At 42.0% G+C, this 23,637-nt stretch overlaps 1 protein-coding gene across 6 annotated transcripts in view; it reads right to left on the bottom strand.

The window, feature by feature from the left end:
* slmap (sarcolemma associated protein) overlaps positions 1-23,637 on the bottom strand; it is a 58,395-nt gene continuing 34,758 nt past the window's right edge. For 2 of the 6 annotated variants that reach the window (XM_022742011.1, XM_022742015.1), the window contains 16 exons: positions 23,476-23,613; positions 22,909-23,077; positions 19,644-19,790; positions 18,088-18,153; positions 15,094-15,153; positions 14,824-14,898; positions 13,579-13,659; positions 13,055-13,114; positions 12,692-12,817; positions 12,331-12,405; positions 12,115-12,215; positions 11,616-11,820; positions 11,352-11,469; positions 9,592-9,763; positions 9,376-9,510; positions 1-2,685 (listed from right to left, as the gene is read on the bottom strand). In XM_022742011.1, the coding sequence (XP_022597732.1) occupies positions 2,590-2,685; positions 9,376-9,510; positions 9,592-9,763; positions 11,352-11,469; positions 11,616-11,820; positions 12,115-12,215; positions 12,331-12,405; positions 12,692-12,817; positions 13,055-13,114; positions 13,579-13,659; positions 14,824-14,898; positions 15,094-15,153; positions 18,088-18,153; positions 19,644-19,790; positions 22,909-23,077; positions 23,476-23,613 (1,824 nt within the window). In that variant the 3' untranslated portion in view covers positions 1-2,589. Of the gene's footprint in view, positions 2,686-9,375; positions 9,511-9,591; positions 9,764-11,351; positions 11,470-11,615; positions 11,821-12,114; positions 12,216-12,330; positions 12,406-12,691; positions 12,818-13,054; positions 13,115-13,578; positions 13,660-14,823; positions 14,899-15,093; positions 15,154-18,087; positions 18,154-19,643; positions 19,791-21,691; positions 21,743-22,908; positions 23,078-23,475; positions 23,614-23,637 lie in introns of all 6 variants that reach the window. The other 4 variants (XM_022742010.1, XM_022742012.1, XM_022742013.1 and 1 more) reach the window with 4 other exon arrangements.

The raw sequence follows: 23,637 nt of genomic DNA, 5'->3' as shown, positions 1-23,637 counted from the left end.
CTTGTCATATGGGATGGATGGTAGAGATGGGAAAGACTCATGTTTGTTGTGTGAGGGTTAAAAAAGAAAATACCCTACTTTGACAATATAGCACTATATACCTATTACAAGTGTGTTCAGTTAACTTTATGGATTAAATGACATTTGACATTCCCATTCATTAAGCACTGTTGGTTTGTAAGCTTTCACAAAAATATGAGTTTTCTGGTCATAATTATTGGATGTTGACCTGAAGTTCAAAAAGTGGCGATTACAAAAACTCGGGGTAGACACGAACGTGGCGTTATCCTCTGCATGGAGGCGATTAGGACATCTCCGATTGTACTTTGTGCTGAAATCTACTGTAGCTTAAAGGGAACCCTGCGGAGTGACTTACTAATATACGAACAGTTAATATAATAATGAGAATTCAGTTGTTTTTGAGTCATCCTGTCATGAACTCAAGAGTTGGACACGTTGGCATTCTGACCAGACGGTGGCGCTAGATGTTCAGTCAGAAAATCAGCCAAGTCGTTAGGATTCATCCTCTGGGAACCAAGTTTCAATCCATCCAGGAGTTGCTGAGATATTTCAATCTGGACCGAGTGCTGAGCCAACAGACCTAAACGCAGTCGTTCTAAAGAGACGCTAACGTGGCTAAAAATCATCATCCAGCTGATGGAAATTATTGATGAAGCCACAATCATGATTTGACTAAATTTTGACTCAAGGTTCCCTTACAAGCTTTTTTCTGAGCTTTCAATCCCCCCCCCCATCTCACAGACTTCATCAGTGCAGTTTGATCAACTGTCATCGGTGCGGTTCAGCTGTCGTGAACCAACCTAGCAAGCTAACGCTATGCACCATTGAAGGCCATGAGAAGCAGCCGAAAGCTTCAGAAAAAGCTGGTAAGGCATTGTGGATTACAGCTTCTCTCCACACTCAACACTGACAGACCTCCGACAGTCTAATAAGATAAGTGTGTGGGTTTGTGTGTGTTTATCAAGGATAGTGTGTGTGTGTGTGTGTGTGTGTGTGTGTGTGTGTGTGGTTGCGTTTGCCCGCACACATACACAAACTGTGGTGTTAGTTACATCAGAGGCACTTTGACCCCCTTTTCTGTGTCCCCAAAATAATAATAAAAAAAAAAAAAAAAAAAACAAAGAAAATAAATCTGATTTTTATTTTAATAATTTGGCTTCAAGTTTCAACCCCGACCCCACAAACTGCCCCGGAAAGAAAAAACACAAAAACACAGAGAAAACGCCACGTTAGACATCCAACATGGCCGACTAAAACCACAACAGAGCAGGACTTCCTGGGACCACCTTTCTGTGAACACTTCCCAGCAGACTCGGACACGGTCGACTACAATACTGATCCAGGTGAACTGACGCACGTCATCACTGTTCCTGCTTCATCTGTGGTGACTTTCATGAAGTATTAAAGCAGCATTTTACTTAATTGGTTTACTGATATCTGCAGCAGATATTGTCTTTTTATTACATTTGAAAAATGGGCAGTGGGACCCTGATGACCTTTCACTCAGGAAACGTTATTTATATAAGAGCTGCAACAATTAATGGATTAATTTAGGACTGATGGAAGAGAATTATAACTTCCAGCAGATACAGATTGAGTTTTTAAATTTTTTACCGTTTGAATTCATAATAAAAGTTAGCCTGAATCACTTCCTGCCCCTAGTTTGATGTTTGTCAGTTGATTTGTGATCATCTGACTAAAGACAAATTTGTTTAAGAAAATGCACCATGTAGGCATAATATAGTATATAGGCAGCTAATATCCAAAAGTCATCATACTGCTCTGAGGAAACGATAAAGACAGATGATGATGAAGATGTCAGAGACATTTTTAGGACGAAAGTGAAAACAATGAAGAATTTCATGAGTTAAATTAAAGCTGAAAAAAGCTGCTTCAAAGTGGAGAGAAAGGTGAAGATAGTGAATATTAAAATGTCAGTCCTGCCCAGGAACTATCCTCAGTGTTGATGAAACACACTGATGAAGCGCTGCAGCTGTGACTGCCCAGTTAAAGCAGGTCAGACAGCGCTACAGGGACACACTGGCCCCTAACAGACGCTGATAGCCAATGAAATGTATTCAACAGTGCACTGACGCAGACCTGTCAGTTTTCAGTGATGTGTGGATCATGTTCCCCTGACTGCACTGAGTGCTGCTGGAAAGCGTTGCATTCACCCCCGCCCTGCTCGTGTGTGATGGGACGGGTGTGAAGGTCACCTCAGGCGGGTTTTTTGTGTGGAAGCTTGTCCTGCTGGAGAACGGTTTGTTACCCAGAAATCAGCAGAGAGACGAAAACCAAAAAGCCCCCACCAAAGCTGAGAGAGAGCCGAGAATAAAAACGACAACAAAACTCCCCGTCGCAGAAAAACAAAACAAACACAAAAACAAAATAAAACAAAAAGCATCTGAATCCTCTGTAGAAACCACAACCTTTATATTCCCTCTACAATTATGTACAATTAGACTTTATACAAGTAAAGCAGTGATGCTCTCCTCACAGCGCTGTGTGTGTGTGTGTGTGTGTGTATATATCTGTGTGTGTGTGTATATGTATGTGTGTTCATGTGTCCTAGGTGGAGCTGCTCTTGGAGAGGTTGGGGTAGAGGACGGCTGCCGTCACGGCGACCATCACTGCGATGACCGGCATCCAGGGGCTCCAGCCGCTCTGTCCAAGAGACAACACACACACACGCGCACACACACACACACACGCACACACACGCGCGCGCACACACATGAAAAAACAAAGACAAAGAAGATCAAGTCAGTCTGATTATTGTGTCCAAATCTTTTCACTTAAACTGGACCAAGACTGAATGAAGAATAAAGAGAAAGAGAAGAAAGATGAGGGAGGAGAGGAGAGAGGAGAGAGAGAGAGATAGAGAGAGAGAACAGAGGACTGCAGAAAAAAAGATGATAGAAAAATAAAATAAAAAAATTAATAAAGCTGCTGAAGTCCCTAAAGAGGATATTTTTGTGAACACAGGCAACTTATCTATTAAACTAAAGTTATTAAAAGGTGTTTTGACTCAGATCCCTTTAGTTTGGTTCGTTTAACCTGGTCTGAAAGCTGTCAATCAAACGATGACTATGGACTAAGTGAACCGACAGCGCCTGAAAATCAGGGTCTTGTTCGACCTGACATCAGACTCTGGTGCTTTTAATTTGTTGTGTGAACAAGACGCAGGAGTTAGTGACTCTGTATATGTGACTTCAGCTGAACTACTATTAAATCCATCTGTGGACTGTGAACTGCTCAGAAAATTTGCCTCCAAGCAATTTGTAAGAGCAAAATTTATGCAAGATCATGCGGTAACCATGGAAACGGGTACTCATGTCAGCATGTGAGTGCAGGGATTTTTTCGGTACAAGGCGCCTCCTCTTCGTCCTGTTTCTACCTGCTCGTCACTCTTCATGACACATGAGGTTTCAGTCTGGACCCACAAAGCTCCTGTTCTTCCTTCATGAGCTCTTTCCAACACCAGAGAAGATAAATGAACTGGTCTAGTTGGCATGACGAGCTCTCTGTCACCTGAACTTGATTTTCCTCTGTGGGTCCGTGCAGATCTGATGATGCAGGATGACGTCACCAAAACTGTCCAATCAATGAGCATCTTGTCAGTTCGCTCTTGGTTCACCTTTTCATCCCTTGGTTTGTAGTAACTAAACCTAAACTACAGGTGTGAATATGACCTTGAAGAGTGCACAAGACTCAGGCAATGAACTAGTCTTTCTAATTCTTCTATAAAACTTTCACTGCTTCACTTTTACAGATATTCAGCCAAGTGATTTTTTCAGACATTGTGTCGACACGTAAACGTCCTCTGCATCTTCCTGTAACAGCAGAACAGGTGACCATGTCTAAATCTGTGTAGTTCTTCCATCAGCTGAGCCTGTTGCTCTTTAATTTGAACAGCAGATGATTCTCATCGTTTCATTATATGATGAAGGTTCAGTAACAAAGTTCTTGGCATTTTGAGGCAGCTGTGTGCATCAAATATGAGTAAGCTGCATGGTAGAGAAGCATGTGTGGTCTTTTCCCATAACTCATGCACAAAATAAATAACTTAAATACTAAATAACAAAAATAGAAAATAAAAGAATAGATAATATTGTCTTATGGGACTTCAGGAGAGGCAGAAGATAAAAAATAAAACACAGGTAGAAGCAGCAACGTAAAAACAGGGCTGCGGAGGTTACCTGAGTAGAGAAACAGAAAAGTTACAGACCAGTTTTCCTTCACACCAAACAACTGGAAACACTGGTGAGACATTACTGAATAACCAGACAAGCAGCAAACAACACAGAACGAATACGATGGACAGAATTATGAAGGTTTTAAAATGAACAAAACAGCATCAATGGCTGGAGAGTAAGAAAAAAAATCTGCAGTGAGTCCAAAAAAAAAAAAAAAAAAAGAAAGAAAAAAGATTGAAGACAAAAAGATGGAAGAGCGTCACAATAAACAGAATATCAAACCTGTGAGTAAGTAATGGAAAAATGAACTGAGATGAAGCAGCGGACTGGATGCAAGAAACTGAACAAAAATTAGAGAAATAATAAATGAACCACAAACACTGTTGCAAAAGGAAAAATGATGCATTCACATAAATGAAAATAAAGCACCATCACCCTGAAAGTGAGAGGGAGCTGTGAGGAGACGGTGAGTGAACGCGGCAGGGTGGAGGACAGTGTTAGAGACTCACTGTTAGAAGACGTGGTCAGACATGAAGGTGAGAGCCTGACGCTTTAAAGGGATACCTTTATCTTCACAATATGTTTCCCAGGAAATCTGAGTCCAAAACGAGGCGCAGCACTAACACCAACTGCTTTTTCTTTTTTCCTCTGAATGATTCCTCCTCAGCCTTATTCCCATTCTGATTTCCCATCACATCATTTTCACCAAATTCCTACAATTAAAATCTTAGTAAAACATCTCTAACCTAACTGAACCACCAATCACATAATAATTAAAATGACCCATAACCTCTGACTCCATGTCTGCAAGACAGCCCTGACCTGACCTGTTAAAGTCAAGTGATATTCTGTATTTTATTTAGTGTCAACAAACCCAACGTGCAGACTCATAACAACAACAAAGTGATCGACTAACATGTCTGTATCTAAAGACAGATATCTTGTTCCTCTGTGCCGTCGGGCTCAGCTGTCGTCATAAACTATTAAAAACGCATCAGTGAGACACACTGTTGCTCTGGATGTTCCTTCATTATCATGAACACACACATGTAGTTTATTCCTACAAACACCATCCTGCTGCTGGAAATACTCACAACAGCACCAAATGTGGATTAATCCGCCGGTGAAGATAGTCCCTAACAAATACACCATTCACGTCTGTTTGATTACGTTTGTTTAAAAGCTACAGAGCCCAGCTGCTGTAGGAAACTTTCATGGAATTTGTTGACATTAAGAAAAATAAATGATAACTTCAGCTTTATAGTTTGAGCTCCTTGGTCTTGGCTCCTTCAGACTGCACATACTACTTTCTCTGATGACTTCAGCAATGATCTCTAAGATCTACCAAAATAAAACTGCATAGGAGAGAATTTCTAATTACCACTGTAAGAAAAACAAAAGCTGCTGCTGTTGCATCACAACAACCACTTAATTTGTCCCTGAAACCTCTCAGCTCAGCCACCCACAGGCAGCAACCATTACATAAACACTGCAACGCTAACAAAGCCAGAGAGCTTTTCCCGTAGAAGCCTGAGGACTAATGTTTATTTGGAGATGAAAAATGTCAGTAGGCATTGAGGAGAGTGAGGTATCCCTTTAAGCCGGAGGCTCTGTGGTTGGTGGGAGCCCACCCCTTTAAAGAGCACAGTTCAGAGTCAGCTGCAGGAGAGCAGAAGCAGGCGAGCGAGCAGGCAGACTGACTGACAGGCAGACAAATGGACAGACAGCCATGCTTTAGTTAGAGCTGCTTGAACCAGAGGACGGAGACAGACCATCATGATGATGAAGATGATGCTCAGTTTAGAAGAGAAGTGCAGGAGGTGAGGAGCGTGTCCTGCTGATCAGAATTCAGGGTTCAACTCTAACATCTTGGTTATGTAACAGAAGTCTACACCAAGATGCACTTAACTCTAAAAACTAAACTTTCCATAACTAATCCCACATGACCATAAACTGATCCTTCGCTCTCATTTTTAATGTTTTTATAAAGGATGAAAACTAAAGTAGTAATTTACTACATGGTTCATCATTAGCTTTCACCTGCACAACACCTTTCTTCCTGCGGCCGAGAAATAAGAGAAACAATACACTGTTACATGTGTGTTCATCCAAACAGCACAGAGTGAAGGCTGGCACAGCCTGGTCATCTTTGTAAACATGTCACATGTTTTTGATCAGATAGTTCCTGATTGAAATCATAATTTAATCTAATCATTTTTTTTTTTTAATCCAGGGTGTAGCTACCTCATTACTGTATCCTAAAGTTTTAAATTTCCCACCCAAACCTATGACCCTGAATTCATCAAAGAGCAGGACAATGTTTTCACCTCAGTCAGCTTCCCTTCCACAAACAATGGAGGGATGATGGACAGATGGAGGCAGCAGAGACAGATAAAGAGACAGACTGATGTCATGTCGGTGTGTACCTTTCTACCACAACTGGCCGAAACACCAGTAGAGCAGAGCCAGGACAAGGCCCATGAATATGGCTTGGACAGGCTGCAATATGGATGGCTAGAGGGAGGGAGGGGAGAGGAGAGGGATAAGAAGAAATCAGCCGGCAAATCAACCAAAACCAACATGGAAGATGGAGCAGCTACAGCAAGGGGGAGGGAGGGGGGAGACAGAGAGAGAGCGAGAGAGTGAGAGACAGAGACAGAGAGAGAGAGACAGAGAGAGAGAGAGACAGAGACAGAGACAGAGAGAGAGAGAGAGACACAGAGAGAGAGAGACAGAGAGAGAGAGGGGATTTGTACGAAGACAGATCTTATCCAGTCAGCCGTTTCTACCAAGCAACACCGCCGTTTCTACATTCAGCCACATTCACAAAAAAAATTTAAAAAACCACAGAAGAAGAACGGCGTCACCAGGCTCTTTTTTTAACAACAACACCTTCCTGTAGGATTTCAGCTCATTAACTTTCTGCACCAGGACGTCTCATTAGCACTCAAAAGCTGATCTGTATCAGCTGCTGCTGACAGCACTAAAAGTCCACTGGCGTTTAAAGGCCAGTGCCAAATTCTCTACTGTAGTTTCTATTAATGTCAGTGTCATGCTTGTCTGGTAACTGGTCTCTAAATAACAATTTTAATGATCAACTGTGTTATTAAAGTGATTAGAAGCTAGATTCAAGTTATATCTTTTGTAAACAAAATAGTTTGACGTTTGTTTTTTTAAATAAAAACTTTTCTTCATTCACGAAAACTATTCAAAAAAGCAGCAATAAACCATTTGAAAAGATTTGGATTCTATAAGCAGGTTCAGAGCTGGATTCAGACTTGATAAAGTGCTATTGAACCACATCCCTAACACAGCAGGTATCACAAAATGTAGGTTCACAGAAGGAAAGCTAAAACACTGTTGTCTGTAAACTGGAGTGCTAACGCATGACACATTGTGCCTGGTGGAGATAAATAATGGACATGAAGGATGATTCTGATTCATTACAACTTGGGACTTACTTTCATAGTTTGGATCCGTAATTTCTATCAGTAAAATCAAATAGTACCAAAGTAATTGCTGAGATTTGGGAACATGAAGACATCACTACAACAAAGTCTGACGGGAGAGACATACACTCCCCACGTCAGCACCTTCTGGCTACTGCACCCCGACACGTCGGCCTCCCCGTGTGAGCTATACGATGCCTATAGCTGCACCATGTGATGACGCTGACACGTGTTGCACTTCAGATAATCAGGCTGCGAACAAACCAACAATCCAAACTACTTAATTTGGGGTTTAAAATGAAAGTTAATGCACCTGAATCTCTGTCATAGTAAAGAAAAACTGTAGAGTTTGTGAGTCAAAGTTGAAGCAGGAATTCGGTCTGTAAGCCGTGATGAATGTTTACAATGAGCAGTTTGGTCATTGATTTACTGCTGACCTTTATTTTCTTTTCTTAACAAGTTTCTCTAACCTTAAGGTTTGTTTCCAACCTGTCTGATTGTGTCACTGCTCATGTTTAATGACCTGCTCTTTTCAGGGATGTCACCTTGTTCCCAAATACCAGCGATTAACTCGGTCAACACAATGTTATTCATCACATTTCAAGATTCATTTATTTGTCCCTCAAGGGGCAATTCGAAGCAGCGAGCACTGATTATTACAGACAGTAATCATAGACAAAGCAATGAAAGTACAACCACAGTTGTAATAATCAGAAATTATCCTTTAGAAAGTTCAGTTAAAACAAGGTTTGTTGATCTAGTCCTGTGAATCTAGATCAGGACTTTTATTCTGAAAAGCTCTGTGGAAACAAAACCTGAGGAACAAGACAAACATTTGCCATCACATCAACAGAAGTCTGAGGAAGAGGAAGAACTAAAGACAGGTAGAAGAAAGAGGAGAGAGGGAGAAGAGGAAGAGGGGTAAGAGAGGAGGAGGAGGCTGCTCTGCCTCGCTGTTGTCATCTGATTTTTTGATTCTTTCCTGTAGTTTTCACAGTGGCAGAGACAAACTAACAGCTGTTATTTATCGGCTTAGGATCAAAAGGCAGCAGAGACAATAGTGTGACATGATGTCACCTTAGCTGGAAGAGCTGGGAGGATCCATTTCTTTATTTAACTGCTTCAATCTGCTGCAATCACACCTGAAATTTTATTCTTGCTACTTTGTCAATGATTATTTTGTTGTTATTTATAACAGACCCTGTTTACATACTGTATTTACTCAATTAGCTTTTACCTCCAGCAGACAGTTTGTTATCAACCCTCTTTGTTAGTCATCGGGACTGAAGGTCTGATTACAGATTCATTTGGGAATCCAAACAACACTGGTTGTGAGATGTTTTTCTGTCTAGAGTTAGTAAGTAAGCAGTGAGGAGGGAGGCTGTGAACCCGACGTTCTGGGTGAGTTACGGCTAGCGAGTCCAAGACACCCAGAGTGTCCAGAAGCAAATCTGGTGTTTCTCCTGTGTTCATCTTTAAAAAAAAAAACAAAAAAACAACCGAACAAAAAAAAACAACAAACAAAAAACACAAAACTGTGGAAAAAACATCAAGAAAACAAAAACATCTGGATTAAAGCTGAACAAACAAAAATAAAAGTTTACAACACAGATAGTCCATTATAGTCTTTGGTCTTAAAAGGTGTGTCTGTATGTGTGTGTGTGTGTGTGTGTGTGTGTGTGTGTGTGTGTGTGTGTGTGTGTACTCACAGAGCTGGTCTTGTCCTGCAGCAGCTTCAGGCTGCTCCTGCACTGCTCCAGCTCCTGGTGGATGTTCCGCTTCTCCTGCTCTGTTCGCTCGTAGCGCTGACGGAGGTCCAGCAGCTGCGACTGTGTGTCTTCATACTGCACATACGAGTATCTATAAGTTGTCAGATCACCAATATGTGTGAAGAACTGACTACACAACTTCAAGGGATTGTGTACCTCTCTCTGCAGTGTGTGTGTGCGGGCCTGGGCCTGGTCCAGCTGGCTCTTCAGCCTGCTTGCGTCCTGCAGGTGTTGGTTCTCCAGAGAACCCAGTTTATCCTGCAGAACCTCCTCCCTCTTCTCCAGAGACTCCAGACTGCTGCTGAGGACCAGACTCTGCTCCCTGGTGCTGCGCACAAACATGCAACACAAACATAACCAGTCCATAACTGACAAAATACATCAGCATGTCACGAACATGTTCATCAGTCTCTGCCAGAGTTCACACAACCAGATTACATTACATTCCTTCCCACAGCATGATCTGAAGCACTAAGGTGACCTTTCAGACTGGATTCAGGGCAAAGTTACAAAGATGTAAATCCTGAGATCCTGAGAGATTCCTCACTTGTGTATACTCTACATAATTGGAAGATCAACTTAACCACAATTTTTCACATAACATAAACGCATGAGGACACAGAGGACGTCAGGTTACTAAGATCAGAGTGTTTATTGTTTTTCCTGCTCGAACTCCATCTGTTCCCTCTCACTGACCTCATCTGTCTTAAACATTTATTGTGATCTGGGATATTATGTATTGACTGGATGGACCTCATTTGTTGACAGCAAAGATTTTGATCTGATGGGACATTTGGCTGGACCGGAGGAAGCCTCCCCTCTGTGACTGACCTCTTTCTGTTACAGCTCAAAATATGATTATCTGCTTACGGAGGCGCATGTGTGTCTGAATCAGGTAACACTGCAGCGTGTTTGTGTTGGGGAACAGTTGGAAGAAAAATGCCCTCTGCTCTCTTCTGCCGTTTGTTTTGAGCTGCTGCAAATATTTTCACTAAACTGGGACATTGTTGAATTTGGCTTCAACTTCAATTGAGTATTTAAAGATGTTTAGAAAACAAATACTGGTCGGGCTGCATCTCAGCAGTGACGGGACAGCGAGCTGGAGCAGACAGGTCTTCTGACATCTGCAGTTTAACTGGTGTAATTCATTACAAATATTCACTAAAAGTGCTGCCGATGGCACCTACAGTTTATTGGAAACTAGTGAAAAAGCAGCTGAAGCTCAGATAAAACCTGCTGAGCTCTCAGCTCCGATGAGAACATGTAGTGATGTTTTCTCTCCATGGAGATCAGACAGAGCACAGAGCTGCAGCCTGTTAACCTGCTGACTGCTCGGTCTGGCTCTGTCAGCTGTCAGTCATCTGCTGTCTCCTCGTCCTGCTCTGGCTGAATCAGCTGGACGCCATGTTTCCTCCTGGCAGTCTCATCATCAGTCCATCCTTTAATGCCTTCTCCAAACTCTGAACTGCGTCAGGCTCTGAGGACTTGGCGGAGCTCCTGTTAGCTGTCCTGAGCCAGAATTCATCAACTCCATCACGGCTGTCACAAAGACTTTTAGGTTCAGTTTTAATGTCCACCCTTGAGTTTGACACGCATTCCTAAAATGTTCTGGGTTGAACCTCGGCTTTACATTCAGTTAAGAGTTTGGGGTCTTTTCCATGTTGAGTTGTAGTTTTAGGTGTTGCATACTATATTCAGTTATTATTATCGACTATAAATCATTTATTTATTAAAGAAACTAAAGAAATTCTTTGAAGTGTTTAGAAATCTCTAATTCTGTCAGGAGCTAAACTTTTAGTTTTGATGTAAAATCAGCACCTGCAGTACAGAGTGGTCTGGTGTTACTGGTCTGTGTGTGTGTGTGTGTGTGTGTGTGTGTGTGTGTGTGTGTTGTGTGTGTGTGAGTGTGTGTGTACCTGCTCAGCTCAGTCTCCAGGCGGTGCAGTTTTTCCATAAGAGCTTTCCGTTCACCTCTCAGGCCTTCACAGTCCTGCTGCAAACACACACACCGCTGCTGCAATGCAACACACTCCACTGAGGGAGGGAGGGAGGGAGAGAGAGAGACAGAGAGAGGTACAGTCATAATTAGTACCCACTTCATTCATAAACACAAACATATAGACTGTCATTGGCACAGGTACACACGTACACACACGTACACACACACACACTCTGCTCACCCTGCAGCTGGTTGGCGGTGTTCTGCTGCTGTTGCTGCTGTGTGAAGGCCTCCTGCAGCCGACTGATCTCCTCCTCGTACTTAGAAGCCGTGTTCCTCCAGTGCTCCAGCTCAGAGCGCACGCTGCCCAGGTCGGCCTGCAGGGCGGCGATCTCGCGCTCCCGCTCTGCCGTTGCTGCCTCCATGGCGTGCCGCAGGACGAGAATCTGAAAGCAGAAACAGTCCAACGGAAGGTCAGTGATGTGATATATGACTGGGGTTTATATTGCAATAATTGAGGAGTCAGGAGTCAGGAAGAGTCAGAGGGGAAGTGGATGGAATTGGAGGGGAGTCACGGGGGAGTCGGGCGGGGTCAGTGAGGATGCCTGGTTGGGCTGAGACAGAGGAGTAAAAAGGGATCACAGGCGGAGTCAGAGGGGAGTCGGCTTGAGTCAGAGGGGAATCCGAAAAAAGGGGGAGTTAAATTTGTATGCAGGTGTGCTAGTGAGGTGCAGTGGTACCTCCTCCTGGGCGGAGTAGAGCTCCTCTCTGGTGGTGCAGATGGTGCTCTCCCTCTGCTCCCTCAGTGCCTCCATGTCAGCCTGCAGCTTCCCGAGCTGAGCTAAACACACACACAAACACAAAGGGGAAGTGAGGAGGGAACAAGGCAGATCGTGATGCATACAAGTGTACAGTATCTTATTGTTCTCTGTGTGTGTGTGTGTGTGTGTACTAACTCTGCAGGTACTGGATCTGTTTGGTTGACTCCTCAGTCAGCTGAGAGTTACTCCTCCTCTCCTCCTCCAGCAGAGCTACAGGGACACAGAGAGTCACAGAGTCACCATCTCCCCCTCACTGATCTGTCATGATGTAATGCGACTTACAATGGGATTCATTTTTGAATTTGAGAAATCAAGAAACTATAATGTCAAAAAAAATAGTCTCTCTCTGCTTTGTTATGAAACTTTTTACAGTCCACATTTCTATTTTCAGAACCTCAAGTGAAATGGGAGGAAATTTAGGAATTTGTTGACGCTAACTGGAACTATGATCTAGTCACAGCTCCCAGAGTGGGATTATTTTTATAATGTTAGTTACCTTGGAGCTCCAGACATTTCTGCTTGCCGGTGTTGGCTAATTCCTGGGCCTCCAGAAGCTCTCTGTGGAGATGGTGGATGACCTGCTCCGTGTCTCCAGGCTCTAGACCGGCCCGATGCAACTCAGCTACACACACCACACACAGTAATTTTACTCTCTTAAAACATGTAATGGACATGTCATACACTATAAATTAAAAAAGTTAAAAATAAACTCAAAGAATAAAGCCATTAAAAGGACCTGAAGGCACCAAAGTAACTGAACAGCTCCCCCCACTGGCTCACAGCCCTGGTTTATGGCTTTATGGTCTGTTAGTGCAGCACAGAGCAGAACTACAAAGCACAGATGAGCTGCCATGGTTACCTTTGAGCAGAGCTACTCTGTTCTGTGGTTCATTCAGCTCCTGGTCATCCATGTTGCCATCTGAAACACACACACACACACACACACACACACACACACACACACACACACACACACACACACACACGGGACACAAACACACACACACACACACACACACACACACACACACACACACACACAGATGATTTCTGTACTTTTCTAAATAAAGTCTTAGTGTATGATTTAGTTCTCAGCAGATTATTTTGAAAGTATTCCATGGTGAGTTTATTACAGAGTAGAAGCTCTATGTGTAGCAGATGCAAAATGATGAAATTTGATGAAAACACTTTTCCCCATGGAACACTAAACATTGTTAAAAGTTATTAAAGTTCAGAAAAACTGAAAAACTGAAAAAGAAAACCTCTGCAAAAAAATGAACAAATAGGACCTACATACTCAACTTGTATTATACTATATACTCAATATAATTTGATATAAATAATTCAATATGAAAATTTAAAACATGACCCTGTGTGACTGACCTGATGTGTCGTCACTGCTGCGATCTTTGCTAGGACTCAGAGTGTCTGACATGTCTGACTCTTTGGCATCCATCTGATTCCCTGTGGACAGACACACACAGAGAGGGGAGGGGGGGGGGGGGGGTTAGTCACGAGGGGAGTGCATAGGTGGGACAAACCATTTACAAGTTTATAGTAACAACTAATAAAAATATTGCAGCAAACAAAATTAAGGAAGAAGAATTTAAAAAAAAAACAAAAAAACAGACCAATATACACAAACGTACATGTGCTTATATAACCACACACACTTGTGTGAAGTGCACTGACTGGAGTTATTGTAGTGAACGAGGCACAGCAGGGCTCAGGAGATGAAATAGAAACAACAGCAGCAGCAGTTTGGAGCAGCTTTATGTGACTGAGTGGTGAATTTTTGAATCTCTGAGCTTTAGACCTTGGGAGTGAGGACATGTTGTCTGTTCCTCTCTTCTTTAAAAAGACTGTTTGAAGCTTTAGACTTGACTTTGGGGTTGAAGTTAGAAACAAGGGGTTAGACATGTGGTTGTTCCTCAGAAGTAAACAAACATAAAAGTTTGTGCATGTTCAAAGAAAGTGTATTTCAGCAGGATGTGGAAGCCCTCACACATGGCTGCTGCTGCTGCTGCTGGTGTGCCTGAGCATTGTGTTTGTGTCCACAGAGGATCCAAAGGATGACAAACAGTCAGACCTCTCACAACAGCAAAGACAAGGTCAGAGGTCAGAGGGCACTACAGAAGGATTCCTCCATGTCAGCAGTTTTGCCCTTTGTGATTATTTCTTCACAAAAAGAAAAGTCATTGTACTGTCCCCAAAAGACCGAAAATGAAAACGATTCTAAATGTATTAATGAGGAGGACCTGATTTAATTTTACCATCACAGAAATTAAACAAGAACTGGCACAAAATACAGTTGTTGGTTGGTCATTTTATAACAAAGATTATGCAGATGACAACATGTTCACTGTTTGTTTTAGAAAGCATGTTGGCAAACTTCAGTTCAGCACTGATCCACAGTAAACACACGACACTCAAACACGGTTCCAATCAGTAATCATTGGTCTATATTTAGCAGCCGGGCCGAGGACAGTATAAAGCTGTATTTATACTGTGTTAAGGGGGAGGCTATGCCTTGCAACCCACTTAGTGTTGCGGTGATGATACCAAAACCTCTTGTATCAAGTATAAATCCTGCTTAGGTCTGTGAGTGTGTGTGTGTGTGTCTGCTACCTTTGAGTCGATCAGGACTGGCCAAGATGTCGTCTTCGGCCGTCTGGTTGTTCTGTAGGTGGGCGTCCATCACTTCTACAAAACAAACACAAGCACACAGAAACATGAGGTCTAAATTTCCAGTTCACACTTGTTAGTGATGCTAGAATATAATTCAGTTTAATGTGATAGCACAACTTTTTATCTTTAAGTTAGTTCATCAATCGACTCAGACAACAGAAGAGAACTACTGGTGAGAATTTTTTCCTTGAAGCTTCGATGAGCTCTTACCATCAAAGTTGGCCAGTTTGTGGATTGAAGAACTTACAGTCTCCTTCAGCTGTTTGACGGCTGCAGGGAGAGAAAAAGGAAATCCAGGGGAAACCAGTGAATAAAACCAGTTTAAATTTGTTGGAAAATACAGAGTTTGAACTTGAATCGATTCAGATCTGTTCCAAACTCTGCAAATGTCCTGTAGGCCAACTTTACACCGTTTCAATACAAGCAGCAGTCACACAGGCATTTACACTGACTCAGGGCGAGTTATCAGCTGAATTAGTGGCTGGTTAATAACAGACGTTAAGTGTAGAAACTCACTGAACTAATGTTTCACTTCAACTACTGAAGTCATGCTCAATTTTCTTTTAGCCAATGCACATTAAAAGAATCGGTGACAAGTTAGCTGGGATAGTTTTGTGTTGGTTGTCTTGTTTATCGCATAAAAAGAATGACTGCTGGTACTACATGAAAGCGTATGTACATCTACTGTGATTATAAGTGCACATAGAATAAACCAGTTGTTTATAGTACAGGCATGTTCTAACCTCAGACCTGAACGTTCCTCTTCCCTGCAGGGACAACAGTCTAAGACATGTTAAATAGAGACTGATCCAGATTAAAGTCTGACGTAAACAAGCCGTCATCCCTTCAGTTCTACACCCCACTACATCTTGAAATAAAGTCATTAAAATGCCACTGAAAAAAAGGACATATCTGTTTAACAGAATTTAGCTGAGTTACAGTGCATCAGATGCCTGGATGTCTTCACCTGCTGGACTGTGCTGCTACCAGCCGCTCTGACAAACCCTCCACTCACTTGATGCAGATTCTTCTCTGTGAATCCTCCTGATCCATCTAAAGCCAAACGCACTGCATTTAAGTTTTTATAAGATTTAAACTTTTGTTTCACTGTTAACACCGTCAGTCAAACTGCATTCAGTCACAGCACATAAACGAAACACTGGATTGGTCTTGAACAATATTCCCTTTTAAAATGTGAAGCACCAATGAAGGTAGATGGAGGACTTCTGCATCGTCTACTGCAGCCAGCCACAACAGCAGCGAGTTGTTGCAACTAAATGATATCTTCATAACCAATTCATCTGCAGATTTTCTCCATTGATCTTTTATTCTATAAAAACGCTCATCACGATTTCTCAAAGACCAAGTTGAGTTCATGTAATGTCCCAAAAACCAAAGATGTTTGATTTTCTATGTTAAAGAACAGCAGCAAAGTCTCACCAGAGAATATTTGACATTCTACTTGAAAAATTGCTCAAATGATCAATTTTCAAAATCATTTCTGATTGATTTTCAATTAATTATTAATTAATTGACTAATGTTAACTACAAACACCACTTCTATGTAACCGACAACTGATAGCAAATGTCACTGCAGCCAACAAAAAAGGAAAAGAAGCAACAGTTCAATATCAGCTGCTGATTGGTGGTATCAGAAATATAGGCAGTCAAGGGAAGTTTCCACAGACAAGATACTTGAGCTGCTTCAGGTATGATCATGTGGAAAGGATTTAAATTCAAAAGCCACTAAACAAATTCTCTCTTAGCAACCAGAGGCAAAGACAGAACCAAAAGAGAAGGGTGACAACAGAAACACAAAAAGAGAGAAATGATGAAGTTAGTAAACTAATCCATTGAAAAGCATGCAGAGAAAAAAAAAGAGTCAAAGATTTGCTAAAGAAGAAGAAAAGAGGAGCATGTGAGTGATTCTTGAAAAGCTGAGAGGAAACCAGTCAGCCAGAGGAACCAAGCACCACACACACACACACACACACACACACACAACTGAAACAACCCAAACAAAAGTCAAACCTGTCACTACAGACAAGAACTTCACTGACTTCATGTGGTTGAGCAACAAACACACATGCCTCCAGAAAGACAGTTGAACCAGGAGTGAGACAGAAATATAAAAGAAATCAAACATAGAAGTACATGCTGTTCATGTTCCACACGCACACACACACACGCACACGTGCACACACACACACACAAAACTTTGCTCTATCAAGAAATGTCTTTTCATAAACAGTGTCCTAGTTACTCCTGATGATACAAACTTCAACAGTAGTTTTCAATGCAAACTGTTGACAGTGAGATCAGTGGATTACACTGAATAATGGGGACATTGATTCTTCACCTATGTGATCTAATCTTTACAGTGTGCGCAAACAAAGTGCACTGACAAAATTTTACCAACTTTACTTATAATGTGACAGAATAACAGCTGGAAAAATCTTCTTCAAAACATCAGGCTCGTCAACAATATCTTTTCCTGCCTGACTAGAGCTAGTTCTGCCATGATGTCAAGATGGTTTCTTTGTGAAAAGCATCAAGAAACTTAACAAGCCATCAAGAGACTCAGTGTGGAACCAAATTCAGACTCAACAGCTACGCTAGCAGCTCTGTGACGCTGTATTTGGGCACAGCGGTGCTTTGAATGAAATGCTAACATCACCATGCTAACATGTGCAAAGTGTTGATGGTATCATGCTGATGTTAAGCAGGTGCAACGTTCACCATCTAATGGTGGTGCTGAAGGAAAAGTCATGTGGATATAATGAACGTCTGTACAATCTCACAGCAATCCATCTCATAAATGCTACTGTTATTTATCATTATATATTTCAGACTGGACCAAAGTGGTAGACTGACTGACGACCAACACTGCCATTGGTAAATCCAAGTTAGAAAGACTAAAATAGATGAAATGTTACGAATAGGTAAAAATAAAATACTCATGTTCAAGTCGAAGTGATCAGACACTAAGTCTAAATTTTGACTGGGGTTTAACTTACCACCACATAATTTTGATTTACTATTTTTTTCTTTAACTTATTTTTATTTTCATCATTTCTACTTTTTCCCCGGCTTCAATGGTCCTCTGTAGATACTGTAAGTAATAAAGTGATTATAGACAGTATGTGTGTTTCTGTATGTGTGTATGTGTAGCCTCGTACAGCAGGAATGGACGTTTGTACTCACGCGGACACTCAATCAACTGTTGGATTCTAGTCGAGTCTCCTCCGCTGTTGTTTACATGACAGTTGTCTGATAGAAACACGGAGAACTGACGTTACTATGACGCCTATCAGAGTTGAGTTGGGTATTTATCTTAGATCTTATTGATTATCAATGCCAGATCTGACTGAATCTTAGCTGAGGCAAACACACCACATCTTTATTTGGGGCAAATTGCGACTGTCAAGTGTCATTTTTTAAGATGATTTTTGGTAAAACAGATAAAATGTATCATTATGCTCCATCACACCATGCATAATTTCCTCTGGTCTTATCATTAGATGATTTGGACATCAAGACTACAGGAAATGCTCATGGTAGATGGACTTCCCCCTCGCATGAGATTACTTTGTGAAATGCTTTCAGTGGTTCACTACTCACAAACACTCACTTTCTTCTGCTGTATTTGTTGATGCGTGTGCGCCCTGCTACGTGTATTTAAGAGGAGAAGGTCAAAATCTTACTTTCTGGAATTGACAAGCCATGTTTATTAGTGAGCACTCGGTTTGTGTAAATTTAGAAAAGGTTTCAATCCAGAATCGGTTCTAAATACCCAACTCAGTATTAGAGAGTACGAGATAGAGAGAGCCGAAAACAGACAGCGAAGACGGAAATGACAGAGAAGGAAGAGACAGATACAACCAGGCAGAAAGCATGACAGAACTACCGAGTTAGAGAGAGACTGATAGCTACACGGACAGATAGATGTTTGATAAACAAACGGACAGAGCAGAAAATCAGCCGTATATGGCGGGTATTAGATAAGAAGTTTAACACAGATACCACAACACTGTAACAACAGACAGGATGTGGACAGCAGACAGACAGCTAAGGTTTTAATTTAAGTCTCTCAATAACTTCTCAGTCCAACAAAATGTGGAATTAAACAGCCCGACAGTTTAAACTGAACTACACTACAGCGTCATGAAAAATAATCCAACAATCTCATCATTTAAATCCTCAAGAGTTTCTGCATCAGCGGCAGATTCTCAACGCCACAAACTAAAACATGACAGCTTTTACAAATTATATTTTGGGAATGTTTGGAAATGTAAAATGATGAAGTATGCATGGCATCATATTGGCTGACTCATGCACACTAAACTATAACTGCTAAATATATTTTAAGTGTGAACTTAAAATAAGAATGAAATTTTAAGAGAAAATAAATATTTCTCTGGATGAAAAGTTAATTAAGCATTTTGTATAAACTCCACTTACAGAATACGGAAAACTAGAAAAACATAAGGTCTGGAATCACTTCATAAGATCAGGTTAACGAAATCAATGTTCTGTCTTTTATAAAATCTCATTGTATAGGTTCAATTCTTTAATATGATAAATATTGTCTATTAATTTTATGGCATTTTCATTTGCAATTTTTTTTTAACTTATGATTTATACTGTTTTATATATAGGATTATTTTCTTTTATCCTGCAAAGCACTTTGCCAAACCTGTTATAGAACAGTGCTGTATATAAATCACACGGTTTATTATTATGATAATCAAACTAACTACCATCATTATCTTCATCTTCACCAACTGCACCATCATCGGTGTCTGTATCCTCCTCATCTTCGTCTTCCTCGTGGCTCTCGGGTGTCTGCTGGCTCTGTTTGTCCTCGACAGGCTCCTCTACTGGTCCGTGGGAGACAATGTTGACATCTGTCATGTGACCAGATCAGATTTATACGATTTTGTCGAAACTTTACGAGCCAGACACATGTTCAGAACAGAGTAAGAGTCCAAATGATGGCATGTTCCTTCACAAAGTGGCTACTGTGGCAAAGTGCGCAGTGAGACAGTCACCTCCAGCATTTCTATTCAGTGTTGTCATTCAATCACCAGAAGTCAATCAGTGACTAAAAGCTCTTTTTCCCCAGACCAAGAAAAACAAAGCAGTGGACAGTTTGGCAACCACAGAAACAACCCAGATTATCCAACAAGCCCCGTCCAGACCTGACAGTGTTCCTCCGTGTCCCTGAGACAACCTGTCTCTAAGACAAAGACACCCACGTGCTCAAAGTCTCGTACAGCCTGGCCCTAATCCAGGGGGACTGGGCTGGTGATTCACACCACAGTTGGAGCTGCAGGTCACGTGACACACTTTGGCTCAGAAATACTTTTCCTATACACAATCATTATAGAAGAAACTGCTTACAACAATAAATATTTATTTTCTGAGCAGCAGCATAAACACAGAAACAGTGAGATTTCTGTGTGTGTAAATAAAATTTGGGTCCAATAAAAATCAAAAATATCAAAAAGCCTAACAGCACAGTATTTTCAGCCAGAGAATGATTTTTATAAGCTACCAGGCCAAAAACATGCAAACCTGAGGAACTTTTTCAGTATATGCACCCGGTACATCGTGTCCCGTCTGAACGAGACGCCAGTTTACTGTGCGTGTCATCACACAGGATGAACGTGATTTTTATTTAATCTCAGCTTGTGGTGCTCACTGTTCAAACAGTGAGTGAACAGGAAGATGACAACACCTGTGATGAATAATTGTACTTATGCACATTATGTAGTTTATCCAAATCATCCATTGCACTGCCACGGTCTCTTCCAATGCCCTGTACTTGTGAACACTATGCACATTTAAACATACATTTTATTGAAATCAGTGATTGCTGCTCTACTCTAATCTCTTAACATTTTTGGTCATCTTCCTTTGACTGTAAATTCACTTAAACACATGAAAGCCTGACCTCTATATTGGCATGGACAATATTTTCGATCAACATATCTTCACATCTTGGTCACAATTTGTTGATATAATTTGCGGGTTCCTTCTCAAAAATATTTTCTTATGCTACATGTTGATGGTGAATATTGGATGATTTATTGCTATTCAGCCTGAAGGGGTGAGTACTGGCGGGCTCTAGAATATGTTTGTTTATGTGTATTTGTATATGACCATAGGTTCTTATGTATGCTATCAATTTCCAGTGGCGTATTTTTTATTTTTTTCTATCTTCTTTTATTTTATTGTACTGACACTGACTCCAAAACAAATTCTTATATGTATGTGAATAAAGTTTGTCATTCTATTTCTGAAGTAAAGCAGTTGTTTGTTGTTTTTTCAACAAATTTCCTGACATCTGAAGATTTTTATTAAGGTGGACTGATCATTTATCTTGCTAACAGTAGCACACCTGCTGTGAGAATCAGCTGTCAGTCCGATGGTGCTGCGGTGACAGCTGATTATTTCTGAATGATTTAATGTCTCTCATGGATTCTGCAATCAGAAAAGTATCTCAACTAAACCTAAATCAACATCACATGTCCCCTGAAGGACCTGAGGGCTGAACATCGAGCTACCGTGAACAAGACCGAAACAGAAGAAGAAGAAGAGCCAGATTTCCACTGTGACAGACAGAGAGACAGATGAACAAAGAGAGCGAAGAGCAGCAAGCAACACGAAGTTATGTGGACATCATGCAGGAAGTTGTCATGCATCATTAGTGGAAGATGAGGATGTGAAGTTAGTGGCCACAGAGATAAAAACAGCGACGAAGAGGACGAGTGTCCCCGAGCAGACCAGAGACGTGAGGACTCACCCAGACTGTTGTTCTCTTTAATGCTTTTCTCTTGTAGCTGTTGTAACCGCACTGTAAACAACAACAACAACAACAACAGCAGAGAGAAGCGTTGACTGACAGGAAGTCCCAGCTGAACCTCCTGATTGGTCAGGGGTATGTTCTGATCCGGCGACTGGTTGCTACGGTAAATCATGTGTTGACCAGGGAGTTAAAGTGATTGGCTTACAGGGTGCAGGTATGTTAGCGTGTTAAACGTTAGGACAGGACTTTGTGGATGTATGTGCTTGTCCATCTTTGTGAGGACTAATTTGAATTTCACACCTCGGGAGTGAGGACATTTTAGCTGCTCCTCACTTTCAGACAAATCTTCAAAGGCCTGTTTGACGGTTCAGACTTAGTTCTAAGGTTAAGGTTATTATTACGTTTACATTTGGCTTTTCCTCGTGCTGGATGAGGTTAGAGTTAGGGGCTAAGAATGCATTATGTCAATGAGGGTCCTCACAAAGAAGAAGTACCAACACCAAGTGTGTGTGTGTGTGTGTGTAGTGTGTGTAGTGTGTAGTGTGTGTGGAGTGTGTGTGGAGTGTGTGTGTGTAGTGTGTGTGTAGTGTGTGTGTGTAGTGTGTGTGTGTGTAGAGTGTGCGTGTGTAGTGTGTGTGTGTAGTGTGTGTGTGTGTAGAGTGTGCGTGTGTAGTGTGTGTGTGTAGTGTGTGTGTGTGTAGAGTGTGCGTGTGTAGTGTGTGTGTGTAGTGTGTGTGTGTGTAGAGTGTGCGTGTGTAGTGTGTGTGTGTAGTGTGTGTGTGTGTAGAGTGTGCGTGTGTAGTGTGTGTGTGTAGTGTGTGTGTGTGTAGAGTGTGCGTGTGTAGTGTGTGTGTGTAGTGTGTGTGTGTGTAGAGTGTGCGTGTGTAGTGTGTGTGTGTAGTGTGTGGAGTGTGTGTGTGTAGTGTGTGTGTAGTGTGTGTGTGTAGTGTGTGTGTGTGTAGAGTGTGCGTGTGTAGTGTGTGTGTGTAGTGTGTGTAGTGTGTGTGTGTAGTGTGTGCGTGTGTAGTGTGTGTGTGTAGTGTGTGTGTGTGGAGTGTGTGTGTGTGGAGTGTGTGTGTGTGTGTGTGTGTAGTGTGTGTGTGTGTGTGTGTGTGTGGAGTGTGTGTCGTGTGTGGGGTGTGTGTGGGGTGTGTGTGTGTGTGTGTGTGGAGTGTGTGTGTGTGTGTGTGTGTGTGTGTGGAGTGTGTGTGTACCCTGCAAAGCGGCGAGCCTCTCGTTGCTGAAGTCGTTGTCGGCCTGCAGAGCCTCGATGCGAGCCTGGAGAACCTGCTCCTTCTCCTCCATCTCCTCGATCCGCAGCTCCAACTCCCTCTTCTCCGTCGCCCCCCGCTGGGTCAGCTCCTCCTGCCGGCCCTCCGCCGCCTGGAGGAGGAGGCAGGGAGGAGAGGAGGAGGCAGGGAGGAGAGGAGGAGAGTGAGAAAGGGAAGGAGGGAGGCAGGGGACAGAGGAGGAAGATACCAAGACGGGGAAGAAAGGGCAAAGGAGGGTAATTTACTGTTCATAAATGATACTGGTCAAATATCCCACAGGTCACAATAAACTGATACAGAATCATCAAACTATTAAATCAGATTATGGATTCTCAGGAGGTGAGGGTAATATCACACCAGGATTCTGATGTAATACACCCAGCTAGTGTGTTTTAGGGTCTGTGTACCTTTGTTGTCTGGTTGCAAGACCAATTTTAGAGAAACTGAATTCAAGTTAAATCTAATCTGAATAATTTCCTCTCTGTGTGTCTGGGGCCTCGCTGCAGATACCTTGATTTTGTCTGTGAGCTCCTTGATCTCGTTGACAGCGGCGTTGTACTTGTTGGCGAGTTCCCTCAGCTCCTCCTGGCCCCTCTCAGACATTTCCTTCAGGTGGGTGCACTCATCCTCCGTGTTACTGAGCGAGCGCTGCAGGACAGTGGAAATAAAAAA

This window comes from Seriola dumerili, unplaced genomic scaffold, assembly GCF_002260705.1.
Source record: "Seriola dumerili isolate Sdu_G_001 unplaced genomic scaffold, Sdu_1.0 BDQW01000066.1, whole genome shotgun sequence".
NCBI lineage: Eukaryota > Metazoa > Chordata > Actinopteri > Carangiformes > Carangidae > Seriola > Seriola dumerili.
This window is presented reverse-complemented; position numbering and strand designations above follow the sequence as displayed.